We start from the raw sequence: 13,402 nt of genomic DNA, 5'->3' as shown, positions 1-13,402 counted from the left end.
GGAGCCATCAGTGGGGGTTCCCAAGTTTCTAGGTCTTCCCAAATGGAACTGAAAGGAAGAGCACTGGGCAAACTAGTAAGGCCAGCAGAAAATCAGAGCGTGCTTTAAGAAAACTTGGATATTTCTAATGAGATTATGGCCACAAAACACAGCTATTTTTTCACATTCTTTAGGCTTCTATAAAATCTCCTTTTTCCCCCCTCTCCTCTCTTTTTGCTTCCTTTCTTTAAGCAATCTTAGTATCTACCAATTTTTCTTTTGAGAAAAGAAAGAAATATTTTTATTTGTTTGTAAAAATAAAATCTAAACCATATTCATTTTAATTCTTATCATAAATCATCTGCTTTCCAATCTCCCTCTAATCAAAATCACTTTGAAGGAATTTTAGGAAAGGTATGCCTTTCTATTTCAGAATCAACAAAGCAAAAGTTTGTAAAGAAATTTCAATTCAAGGGTTCAGACAAATCAAGACTACTTCAGGAAAGGAAAAGCGCCAAGTCACTGGTAGGCTGGGAGCTAAAGCTCCCAAGTCTGCCTGGTGGTATTTTCCACCGCAAGACCCCGAGAGTTAACAGGTCAGGCAAAGAGACGTGTTCTTTGGCTGGGGCAGCAAATATTCACAACTCTTCACAGAGCAAGCTACTGGCCAGAACTGGGAAAACATTTTTGTACTCACTTCACCCAGTCATTTACAAAAATGCATCTGAGGAGACTTCCCCTCTCTGTATAGAATTAACAGCCTGGCAAAGATATGTAATTCCAAAATATGGAAAAATATCGTATTTGTGAAGGCACAGATTGAAAGACACCCTTTTTAATTAGAACTGGATACATTTCAGCTTTTTTCACACCAATTCAAACTCCATCCGAAACTGACAGACTTGTCTTCCAGCACTATTCCTTTAGCAAGTGATCCTTCTTAAATGCTCCTACCTAGTCTTACTAAAGTATTTGTAACTGAGGGGAAAATTACACTGAAAGAAAATTAACTTTATAAAGCACCTGGCCAAATACATTACTCAGTGTTTAGAAGTCTCCCACCCCAGAACAAACTTCTGAACTTTAGATGCATACGAAGATATTATTTTATCAGAAACAAATTTTAAAGGTAATGAAAAATACAAGTATAAAAGTTACTTCAGAGGAGTCATTTTAGGGAAAACAGGCTCCCAAGGAGACTGATCAGGAATACATCAGAACTGCTCAAATGTGGATTAGAACAAAAGGAAATTCTGGAAAGACAATCAAGAGTCAGTAAAAGAAATTTTCCCTAATTTCTAAAAGGTAACAAAAGAATAGGAGCCATGTTTGTGCAAATGGAGTCAGGCAACAGGCAGCCTATCTCTGAGTGGTTCTTTCCCGGCTCTGGGGACCTGAAGCCCCTCGCACAGGACTCGGGTGCAGCTCTGCAGCCACACTGCCCGGGCCTGCCTTCCTGGTTCTGCCACTCACGGCTGTGCCACTTCGGGTGTGTGCTTAACTTCTCTGTGCCTTTATTTCCTGGAGATAACAAGAATACCCACCTCACAGGGTTGTGGGGAGGATAAAGTAAGTTCTGCAGCGTGTTTAGACAGTGCTGGCTAAAGCTAAGCTCCACCCTGACGTCCTTACGATGTCACAGACCCAACTTGAGCCTGTTTTTCCAACCCAAGAAGCTGACTCTAAGAGGCGGTTGAATTCCTAATCTTACAGTTGCACATCTCTTTCTTTCTGCCTCCTGGCAAGCTCCACCCAACTGACCTGCTTTCCACACGGCCCTCCACGTCTGTCTTCAGTGGCTCCCCACTGGCCAGAGCACACGGCTGGAGCTCCCAAAGGATCCTCTTTTCCGATGTAAACCCCAACCTTTCTGATATGAATTCCCACCACCACAGCCAGAAACCACCTGAAGTAGACTGACCTAGCCGGTGCCCCCTAAACTATGTCCAGAAAACTCCATTCCCACATTCCTTCCCAGTGACTCCAAACCGTCATCATCAAAGTCTTCTAAGGACCAGTGTGAGCCCCTCTCTCTAAGAATCTTCTCAGTTAACTGCTTTTCTGTGAATTTGTCTTGCAGGACACATCAGCACTACGGAAATACATGATTAGCTCCGTGTGGGCCGTCACCCCCCCACAAAACTATTCAATCAAGGAAAAGAGAGGATTTACACACGTGAATCATGTGCTATGAACTTCTTGCTGTCTCTCTCAACAATATGCCAATATTAGGGACTCAATTAAAAATTCGGTGAATCATGAAGAAGCTTCCACAATCTTACCTGAACTGTGACAACGGCTGGTCCTTGGCATTTCTTACCGCTACTACCTCTACACTCCAAATGCAGAGTGGCCTGTTCTTCCCTGTTCACGTACTGTTTGGGCATTGTGTCCAACAGCTCACTCTCCAGGGCAACCTGCTGGGATTCTCGAAGAGCTGCAGTTCTGGAAAACATCATCAGGAGGTAGAAGAATGGCTTAGGAAGGGTTTCATGGGAAGTGATAAAGGCTTCCGGTTACCCACAGCCTACACTAGAGAGCAACAAGACCTAGTATTCTACAGGAGCAAAAGACCAAAGGTGTGTGTAAATCCTCTCTTTTCCTTGATAAGAAAGTTAAGAAAAGAAGGGAAAGTGGGACGACTTTTTAGCCAGGAACAAAGCTTCATTTAGAATCTGTATTACATTAATAATGTTTTTTTCACAGACCCTTAAATAAACAAGACCAAATGAGTATTTCATCCTGATTAAAACATTCCTAAAGGAGTACCTTACTTCTAAGCACCAGTGATTTCTTAGGTATTAGCAACTCAAACTGAACTGTCAAAGATGGAGGAAGCTAACTTTTTACATGGGTGTCGATACTGTTACGTGTGTGTACGCATGCGCTGGTGGGGCCAGGGGCGCGCGTCCGCACGCGCGCACATACACACACACACACACACACACACAATAAATACCTGGACCAAAAACAGCCAAGGAAACAAAAGCCAGTAAGAGATAGATTCCCATGGTCTTTGCAAAGATAAGACTCTTTTACTTTATAAAACAGACTCACTCCACACACACTCCTTCTCACAAGACAGCAAGCAAGAATCAAACCTTCAAGAGTTGATCATTCTGTATCTACTTCAACTCAGAGCACTAAATGACTTTCCCATACTCTGATCAAGCGCCTGTGGCAATTTGTTAAAGAACATGAAGAGTTAGGGAGCGAAGCAGTGACAAAAGAAAGCAAATCTCACTGGATATCCTTTTAACACCATCTTTCCAATATGAGAAAGTCTCCTCAGGAGAAGCTTAAGAAACACTTAGCTGGCACTGCTGACACTCAGAAATGCCACCACAGGAAATGTAAAATTTATCGTCCATGTAAGCACCACATCATTTCAATGTAAAATTAAGAGACTTGTCACAACTTGGTTAGCTGAGGTAACTGACTGGGCTAGCCTGGTCAAATTACCCTCACGGAGAGGTGGCTGATGAGGAAGCCCTTCTAGGTACACAGTCATCCAAGCTGTCACAGCAGCGAGCACAAAGGCACGGCCCTGGAGGTCTCATGGTCTTACCTGGCCTGCTGCTGTAACACATTCAGGTCCGTGCGCACCAGCTGGGTGGCATCCTTCTGACTCAGGAGCACGGCTGAGGAAATGACTGGCACAGGAGGCCTCACTGGGTGCAGGTCAAGGGGAGGCTGGGGAGCCTCATGCTTCCGCAAGTTACTTAAAACTCTTTCTTTAGCTGAAAGAAAATTAAGTCCTACTTACCGAGCAATGGCTACCACTAGGTAGTAACATACTAAATGGGTGCAAAGCCTTGGCCTATTACTTTTGAGAAGAATGCTGAAGATCTATAGAACAGTTACATAAACCATCAGAGGCCTAAATGAATAAAATCATTATCTTCAGTTACTTACAAGTTTTGAGGGAGCCCCCACCCGGCTACTAATATTCTACCGGGAGCTAGGAGCTCACAAGCATGTGGTATGATTAATAAACAGAATTCCTATCCAAAAAGCCTTAATGACAGTTTAAGAGCTAAAGCTCGTGATCTTAAATTATTACCCTAGACAGCCTTGCGTGACATGCTGCAGTGCCTGGACTTGATACTAGTAGTGAACAGCTCTCAACAAGCCTGAGAAAGGTGGTAGCTATCACCAGACAATGGACTGGGGGAAAGGGCAGGTAGTCCCATCAAGAGTTTAATGCGGAGCGCCTGGGCGGCTCAGTCGGTTAAGCATCTGCCTTTGGCTCAGGTCATGATCCCAGGCTCCTGGAACCGAGCCCCGTATCGGGCTCCTGGCTCAGCGGGGAGCCTGCTTCTCCCTCTCCCACTCCCCCTGCTTGTGTTCCCTCTCTCACTGTGTCTCTCTCAATAAATAAAATTAAAAAAAAAAAAAAGATTTTAATGCAATCATCCTGATAAACCTCATAGGAAGAGGAAGAAAAAAAAATGGGTGTTAAGGAATATGACGGACTGAAAAATCTTAAATTGGGCCAAAGTTTGAACAGGAGGGCTGAGACTAGTATAAAATGAACAAAGACATGGGCACAAACTACTACAGTACTTATATTACATAATTATATTGTCATGCATTCATTTATTCACTTACTCATTAAAATAATAGAGTCCAAATAAGAAATCAGGTGCCATGTAAGAAAGTAAAGGCAAATTTATCCATCCAACTTTGTACTCGATTGCATGTGATCCCATATTGGTGAATCCAATTTCAGTGTTTTTATTTCTACACTTAGTACAGAGCTGACCAAACACAGGTATCCAGTAAATTACTATCTTCCCACCCTCTCTCTGTATTGCACTGGACACATACCATATAGCAGGTGGGGACTGAGGAACATGAAGAAAAATGCTGCCACAGACCTGATTCTTTTCAAAAGATAACAGGGGATAGGAGAGGTCAAGGAAATTTCAATCAGTAAGTCAGGTCAACAAATACTTAAGGGATTACTATGAATTTCCAACTTCATTCCAGATGTAGCATTCCATTTTCTATTCTTAAGAAAATTTAAGACAACTTAATAGCCAGGATTTTACTTGGCATAAAAAGACCTGTATTGTTTGCACCCCAAACAGATGGAATTTAACATTCCAAACAGGTCAAGTGAGGGATCGACCTGTAAAGCTGGGGTTTTTCCACTAGAACAACTGCTCTGCACAGAATGTAACAAAGTTGGATATTCATCACTGGAAAAGACTCCTAGCTTTGTGCAAGTTTCTCTCAAGCAACATTTTAGGCCATAAAGCTACTGCCTAACTGCCTGCCTCCAACTTCTTTTATGGAAAAAGTAAGTATCCTATTTAAGCCATTACTGTTCTGGAGTTTTCTCTCCATCACAGCCAAACCTAACCCTAAGTTGTAGACAAGTTAACAACGACCTCCTAAAAAGCAATTCTCACTGGAGGAATATACTGTGTAAACCTTAACCCTCAATGGCTCGGTTTCAATCATTCATTCCCTCACGCATTCATTCCCTCGAGGGGGCTGATGCTCATTCGCTCACCCAACAAAGGATCAGTGACGTCCAGCTGCACCGACAAGCTGCAGGGCGGAGAATGGGATTCCAGTGTGGCCTGTGTCCACAGACCAACGGTTTCCTGGGACTCATAATGTATGCGCTCCATGTTCAAATACTCCATCCACAGATCCTAGAATTGAACCACAGGACATTAGCTTTCATGGATGAATCACATATTCACATATAAAACTAAATATTTAACTAAAAAGTAGACCAGTAAGGTTTGGCACAAGGTGGTCCATACCAAGCTCTCCAGTATTAGGATGAATCACGTTTAAAATGGACACTAACAGGGGTGCCTGGGTGGCTCAGTCAGTTAAGCACCCGACTCTTAGTTTCAGCTCCAGTCATGATCTCATGGGTCTGAGATCTCACCCTGCATCAGGCTCCGTGCTCAGCGGGGAGTTTGCTTGAAGATTCTCTCCCTCTGACCCTCCCCCCACTCCCACGCATGTGTGCTCCCTCTGTCAAATAAATAAATCTTTAAAATATATATATATATATACACACACATGCATATATAAAAAACAGAATGGACACTAACAATCTTAGCAGGTGTTTGATTATGTACCAAGATCAGAAAAAATAATTTTAACAGCCCCACCAACTGTACATTTATAAATTATATACACATAGTACTGAGCTAATAAATTATAAAACATGAGTAAAAGTCAGAAATTTTAAAGAGATAAATAACAAATATATTGGAAAGTCATTGAATCTGGATGAGATCAGGCCCTTGGTCCCAATGCCGCTCTACAGGAAATACAGGGGACAGAGAGACATATTAAACCACACTAACAAAGATAAAATCTATAAAATCCAGGCTGTGGGGAAACTATATGAACGAACTATCCAGTTTCTTCAACAGACAAACTGCGAGGGGAAGAAAAGGAGTAAGGTGAGGACCAGTAGATTAAACAGATTTAAAGAGCTATCAACCAATCACAAAACGAGGATCCTGACTCAAAGTATAAAAATGAAAATAAAACTTTTATGACATTTATGAGGTAACCAGAAACTGGAACACTTAGATATTTGATATTAAGAAACTGCTGTTAATATTTTTCAGATATAAATGCTATTGGGTTAGAATACTTTTTTAACCCTCATCTTTTGAAATCTACATGCATCAAATGCTTTCTAGGATTAGTTCCAAAATAACATGGGTGAAGGGAGTGGACGGGCTATAGATAAAATTCGACACCTGGTACCCAGCAGACAGAGGGAGGAGAAGGGCATGTGTGTTGCACTATTCCATTTTTCTGTATGATCAAATTTTTTCTATTACAAAAGAAAATAAATAATAGATAAAAGGAGAAAAAACAGAAGTTTCAGTATTCTCTTCCCACATTCCAATGAACTGTCTTGCATATTTTGAACTACGCCTACTTCACTTTGGTGATCAATACATATCAGAATGGGAGACCGTCTTCAGTGAAAAGAAATGGCAGCTCTCCATGAACACTAAAAACTGTATCAAATATGGACTATCGTTTTGTGAACAATTTATTTTTCTGATTTTAAGTGTTTAAAGGATTCCTCTAAACCTACAAATGTCTCTGGTTTCTCAATGAGTACACTGCCATGTAGTCCTAAATCATTACTTCCAAACCACGGCATGAGGCATTCCAGACTCAGAGGAGAAACTCCGAAGTCATCTCGGTCACAAGCCTGAATCCCAGAAGCCCCAAACAACTGCTGGAGGTGCTGTACCAGTCCCCCCTACTATGTATACATGGCTCCTTTAAGAGGGATCGCTAATGTCACCTTCTCTGCCTCTGTGCTAAATAATTGCTGACAGAGGCTAACGATTGAGAATACAAAGAATTAACAGTGGGCAAGCAGAGATGTCTCAGAAACCACAAAAAGACAGAACAACTCTAAATGTGACCTACAGATCAAAAAGTGGAGCTATAGGGGCGCCTGGGGGGCTCAGTCGGTTATAAGCATCTGCCTTCAGCTCACGTCAGGATCCCAGGGTCCTGGGATTGAGCCCTACATCAGGCTCTCTGCTCGGTAGAGAGCCTGCTTCTCCCTCTCCCTCTGCTGCTCCCCCTGCTGTTCTCTCTGTCAAATAAATAAATAAAATCCTTAAAAAAAAAAAAAGTGTAGCTATAAAATCAAATGGCAAAGACTTTAAAAAAAAAAGAAAGAAAGCTATTAATTCTGTCGATACTGGGGAACCAAGATAAATATCTGAGAACCAAGAAGCTATGATTAATTTTTAAAAACACTGACCAGACATCTACTACACACAAATTCTTAGGTAAGGCCTTGGCATGTAGAGGATAAAGAAGAGATGAACACGGAACTGACTCAAAGGATTTCAGGACACCATGACTGCCTATTTATGTTTCCTGTTTCTCTGGCCCTGTATTCTCAGCCTTATTTCTCTATGCCCTAAATGTCGTTACTTCTCAGGGCTCTGGCTTCATTCAGTCCTCTTCACAATCTAAATGCTCTACTACCATTAAACCCACATTTCCTACCCTGCCCCATTCCTGAATTCTAGCATCCCCTCCCCACCAAATCCTGGATAGAGCATTCTCCTTGAAGCCCCTCTGGCACCTCCTCTTCCAGTGTTCTGGATCTTTGTTAACAGTATCTCTAGCTGCCCAAGCTAGAAATCTGGGTGTTCTTATATATCTAATCAATCCTACTACTGTAGATCAATCCCACCTGTGTATCTAATCTGAAAATCCTCCTGATCCTACTGATTCTTCTTCAACATACTTTAAATTCATCCATTTATCTAATCACTCCTGTCATTTCATGGCCCCTTCAAACAAACACTTCAGAACAAAATCCAAATTCTTTGGAAAGGTATTTTTGGTCCTTAGAAATTTAACCCCTGTTCACCTGTCTGGCATCATCTGCCCTCCTCGGTGGTTACACCCCATCTGCACCTCTTGAACATGCCTGTGACCCCATTTCCACTAAGTGGTTTTAACGTCAGATTAAGACTGTGACCTATTTGATGACAGTCAGATATGCTAAAAGAGACATTGCCATAGTCTCACCTGCTGATTCTGCATCACTTTTGCTAGCCTGTGAATATCGTAATGCTTTGGTAGAGAAGGGATATAAGTATCTCCTTTTTGAAAATTCTCATCTTCCAGCCATAATATATACACATTGAAGAGCCTAAAAGAAAAAAGACAGAATTATATAAAATACAAAAAGATGTGCAGACAAATGAAGTTTCTTACATCTCTAGGAACACTGTCACTACTACATAGAAGTAAAAAGCACATATTACCGAAAATGTTTCCAACCACCACCGCAGGCCCATGAAGCTCATGGGCCAGCAGGGGAGGAAGGTCACAAATCCTTACAATATGGTGCAGTAATTGCTACAACAAGGCTGTGAGGAAAGGACTCTGCAAACTCTATTATTAAAGTTGGGGTAAATACAACATAGAGATTAAAAATAAATGGAAGAGGTGATTTTAACGTAGACCTAAGATCTGAATTTGGAGTTTTTCCTTCCTGGGCAATCCAGTCACAGTGAGCCTCAATGGTTGGAAAAGTTTAAATAACATTCCAGTAAACATATTTTCTCTCTTTCAGAGAAAACATTAAAAGCCATCTTAGGGGCGCTCGGTGGCTCAGTCAGTTAAGTGTCTGCCTTCAGCTCAGGTCATGATCCCAGGGTCCTGGGATCGAGCCCCGCATCAGGCTCCACGCTCGGCGGGAAGCCTGCTTCTCCCTCTCCCACTCCCCCTGCTTGTGTTTCCTCTCTCGCTGTGTCTCTCTCTGCCAAATAAATAAATAAAATCTTAAAAAGAAAGAAAAAAAAAGCCATCTTAAACTTTCGCAACAGAAGAACCTGCCAGCTTTAGACTCAATGACGCCCTCCTGCTTCAAGGAATCACAAACAAAACTCAAAGTATGTGTATACCTTGTTCCCATTAACAAGGAATAAAACAAAGCCTGGCTAAAAAAAGAAAAAAAAAAAATCTCCATTTTCCAGTAAAAATTTTTTTAAAAATTTAATGATGTTTCCTTTGTTTTTATAAGGAACACAGTCCAGTTAGCTAGGCTCACCGGTATTCCAAGCAGCTGTTTGCAGCAAAGGGAGGACTAGAGGAGTCCGTGGCTCACGAACTGCTGGGTGGGGTCTGGGAGCTGGCACAGTTTGGCTTTGCTCAGTAACATGGAAAACTACCTCCCTGACCTCCGAGGCAGCCCGTGCAGGAAGAGGGACAGGACTCTGAGGCTCTCACACACAGACGAGGCCAGTGTGGAGTTCTCTTCCAGCTCCTGATTCAGTTACATGGCTACTTAACGAACATGCCAAAGGAAGGGGGGGTTTACGAGAGGCAGAAGGGCACATCAAACTTTCTTGGCTGATCTAAATGTTCAAAGATTAAGCCTCCCCACTGCTTAAACATGGCTAAAAGTAAGTTTTCCTTCAAGCAAGATAAGGGGAGAAATCATCCCAGAGGCAGAAAGATAGCCCGGAGGGCTTTCAGGTCAAGCAAGCCTGAAGCCTCAGAGCTGGATCAAAACCCCGGGTTTCCTCACCAAGACATTCAGCATTCAGGGCTAATTATTAGAAACCATTTTTATTAAGTCTTATTTAGAAGACTAATAACTGGTTTATGGCAAGCGTAAATGAAAGGTAAAGGACTAGTGTGAAAGGGACCACACTTACTTCAGAGTTCTTAACCTTTGGGGAGATATCCATTTTATGCCTGATTTTAGAAGCGATTTTTTGTTTTTTTTTTTTAAAGATTTTATTTATTTATTTGAAAGAGAGACAGATAGCGAGAGAGGGAACACAAGCAGGGGGAGTGGGAGAGGGAGAAGCAGGCTCCCCGCCGAGTAGGGAGCCCGAAGCGGGGCTCGATCCCAGGACACTGGGATCATGACCTGAGCCAAAAGCAGATGCTTAACAACTGAGCCACCCAGGCGCCCCTTAGAAGTGGTTTTGGGTGATTACTAGACCCTACCCTACCCCAGGTAGATTCCAAGAGGTGTATGGACTTTGCTTAAAGAACCCTGCCTTGCTCATGAAGTTCCTTTAGAGAAGTTTCCTAGCAGGCTTTACTAGATGTTTACCTGCTGTGACCGACTGTTTTGGTTTCTGTTATTACATAGAGAAACAGAAGAGGACATCAGCCCCTCTAGTTTAAGACCTTCCATTCAGACTCCAGGCACCTGACAGAGCTATATCCAAATTGCCAATTCCCTTCTCATGAGGAACACAGAGAAGAAGCATTACAAGATGCAAACCTAGCCCAAACCACCCTCCCTATTCAATCTAACAGGGCTGAGAGAATGACATCTGGCAGTCTGGAGCACAAAGAGCTGCTCCAGCAGAGTACCCGGTGCTGCCAACGACAGCACAGAGGGCTAAAGAACCATGGCCCACCTCACGAGCTCCGTGTGCAGCTCTGGGGAAGTCAGGTAGCCGGGGCTGCCAGCCTGGCTGGCAGGTGGCCCTCCACTGCCCTCTGCTGGAACGCGGAGGGCCTTGCTCGCAGCATGGTGGAAGTCGGCCACCTCCATCAGGCGCCTCTTCATTTCTTTCAACAAACTGATATGAGCAGGGCTTTGAAAAAACCTTCTTCCAATACAACCATCTATGGGTAACCTTAAAAAATACAAGCACAGATCACAAGATCAACACAAGATGCTCTTCCTATGTGGCACACAACTGCAATCAGTTAATTCAATGGCTATGAATACACCACATTAAATCAATACCTGTTATTTCTACCTCAGTGGTTGGTACGAGGCTCCAACAAGAGGGTGTGTATGAAAGCAGTTTTAAAAAGAATGCAATGCTACACAAATTTAAGATATTATCACGACTCAGCGGTACAGAATAAAGACAGTCTCTGCTCTAGAAGAAGTTGCAAGCTGGTAGAAAACAGAAGAGCCCAAGAACCAATATCTGTACGTTCTGAAGGACTGAGTTAAGGGAGTGAGGGTGAGCTAGGAATTGAGCTGGAGCCGGAGAACACGGTCAGTGACAGTGGGCAGTTCCAGCTGCCAGAGTCCCTTAATACCCAGGGGAAATGTTAGACACCCCCAGGCACAGCCCAAGGGCTGCCAGGCAGTGCCTGGCCTTTGTCTACACCTGCTCTGGCCAGCACAAGTCCGCCTGGATGACCCCCGCAACAGTCACACGAGCAGCCTGCTTGGGGCAGTTTCTCTCCCTTTGCGGCTCCAGGGGCTCTATGCTGCACCTTGCCCAGCTCCAGGTGCTGTCTTCACCCCAGGGGGTATAGGGGATGGTAAAGAGAGAGCTGCCACAAGATACCCTAAACTCAAGACCTGTCTAGTCTAATAAATGTGAAACAGAGAGGCAGACTCCTAACCAGAGGCTGAAGAATGGTTCCAACTCAGAGGCCACAGCGTGAGAACACAGAGCATGAGAGCGCAGTGCAAAGTCAAGAACAGGTTCAAGAGACACCTACAACAACACTGGGTACCATACCCATATTGCGGTCCTGGGCGGTGAAGATACAGGAGGAAGAACTTCTGCCAAATGAGAGGCAGAAGAGGGTGATCAGAAGGTGTGACAAGGGCCTGGTGCGCCCAACGATAAATCAGCAGCCTCTGCAGGGATGGGACGATGGGGAGCTTCAGCTGGGCCTGGGCTTTCTACAAAAGAGGAGGGGCTTTGAGCAACCATGATATGATCACAGTTCCAGACACTCTGCTCTTTCTAAATGATCCAAATAAAACACTGAACATTTTGTTTTCATTCAGTAAGAAAAAAAAGTCCTATAAACCTTACTTTTCCAACCCACTAGCTGACACAAGGTTACTCCTTGGTAGCAAAACATGTGGGGCAGTTTTTTTCTGTCAAAACATTTCATAAGCCCCCAGACTGGAATGTGTCTTAACATTTTACCTCATTTCCGTGCCTTTCCAGTCCTTTGCGCACAAAACGCCACAATACAAGGGAGCAGAACGATAGGAAAATCAAGTCAATTTTACTGTCAAACGTTAGGAATCTCTTGAAAACTTAGATTTGAAAAGAACTGTCAAGAATGATAAACTCCTTGACAGGGTCTGAAACCCAAAATCCAACTCCCTATTAGGAGACCTTAAAATAGGTCTTTCATTCTAAAGCCTTATCCCAGTCTTCTTCTCATTCCATGAGCCTAAAGATCAGCTAGGGAGCTTTTAAAATAAATTCCTGGTCCCACTCCAGACTTAGAAACTCAGAATTTCAAAAGCTGGGGTCCGGGAATCTGATTTTTAACAAGCTCTCCAGGGGACTGATGCACAGGACACACACTGGAAATTGTTTTAAAACGAGGGCAAACCCCTCCACCCCTGCATGAACACAGACTTCAATCGTTAGGTTGTGACTCTTTATGCTAAATAAAGCTTGGAAAGGAAGTATACACTTCAATTATACAGTTTTAAGCACTGGTTTGGATGTTGTGCTTTCCAAGCATTTACATGAAAGAAAACGCAGAAGTTCAAAAGCTATTAGATGGATCCATCAATAAACCACCTTCTCCCACTCAAATGCAGAACTGCTTTTTGCACCTTCAGAGCTTGGTCAGGGGTAAAAGCAGAGTTTATCACCAATTCCCCTTCGACAACTCGACGGAGCTGGGAGTCTTCTTCAAAGATGGATTCCACATTCAGTACTGTCCAGGCGAACCAGACCTACAAGGACAGCAGGTAAGAGTGAGGGGAATGAGCAGCTCACTCAGACCAAATCATCCCGACATTCTACAAATGCGCATCTCTTCTACCAGATATCTCAATCAACAAATATTTATGGTTCCCCAAATTAACAGAGTTCTTATACCTATCACTGTTCTTGTCACAGGTCCAAACTTAGATAAAACAAATCACTGAAAAATGCTAAATTCCCTCAGAAACGCCACTTCAGTAAAAGAAGACGTTTGT

The 13,402-nt window shown here is 43.1% G+C and overlaps 1 protein-coding gene across 3 annotated transcripts in view; it reads right to left on the bottom strand.

Annotated features, from left to right (window-relative positions):
- The window catches only part of EPG5 (ectopic P-granules 5 autophagy tethering factor), a 103,815-nt gene that overhangs the window by 40,605 nt on the left and 49,808 nt on the right, over positions 1 to 13,402 (bottom strand). For all 3 annotated transcript variants that reach the window (XM_036107576.2, XM_036107577.2, XM_078060376.1), the window contains 7 exons: positions 13,034 to 13,156; positions 11,967 to 12,133; positions 10,896 to 11,117; positions 8,539 to 8,662; positions 5,501 to 5,645; positions 3,548 to 3,719; positions 2,262 to 2,424 (listed from right to left, as the gene is read on the bottom strand). In XM_036107576.2, coding sequence (XP_035963469.2) covers positions 2,262 to 2,424; positions 3,548 to 3,719; positions 5,501 to 5,645; positions 8,539 to 8,662; positions 10,896 to 11,117; positions 11,967 to 12,133; positions 13,034 to 13,156 — 1,116 coding nt within the window. The remainder of the gene's footprint in view (positions 1 to 2,261; positions 2,425 to 3,547; positions 3,720 to 5,500; positions 5,646 to 8,538; positions 8,663 to 10,895; positions 11,118 to 11,966; positions 12,134 to 13,033; positions 13,157 to 13,402) is intronic.

The sequence above is a fragment of the Halichoerus grypus genome, chromosome 13, assembly GCF_964656455.1.
Source record: "Halichoerus grypus chromosome 13, mHalGry1.hap1.1, whole genome shotgun sequence".
Taxonomy (NCBI): Eukaryota; Metazoa; Chordata; class Mammalia; order Carnivora; family Phocidae; genus Halichoerus; species Halichoerus grypus.
Note: the sequence above shows the minus strand (reverse complement) of the source record. Positions and strands in the feature narration are given on the sequence as shown.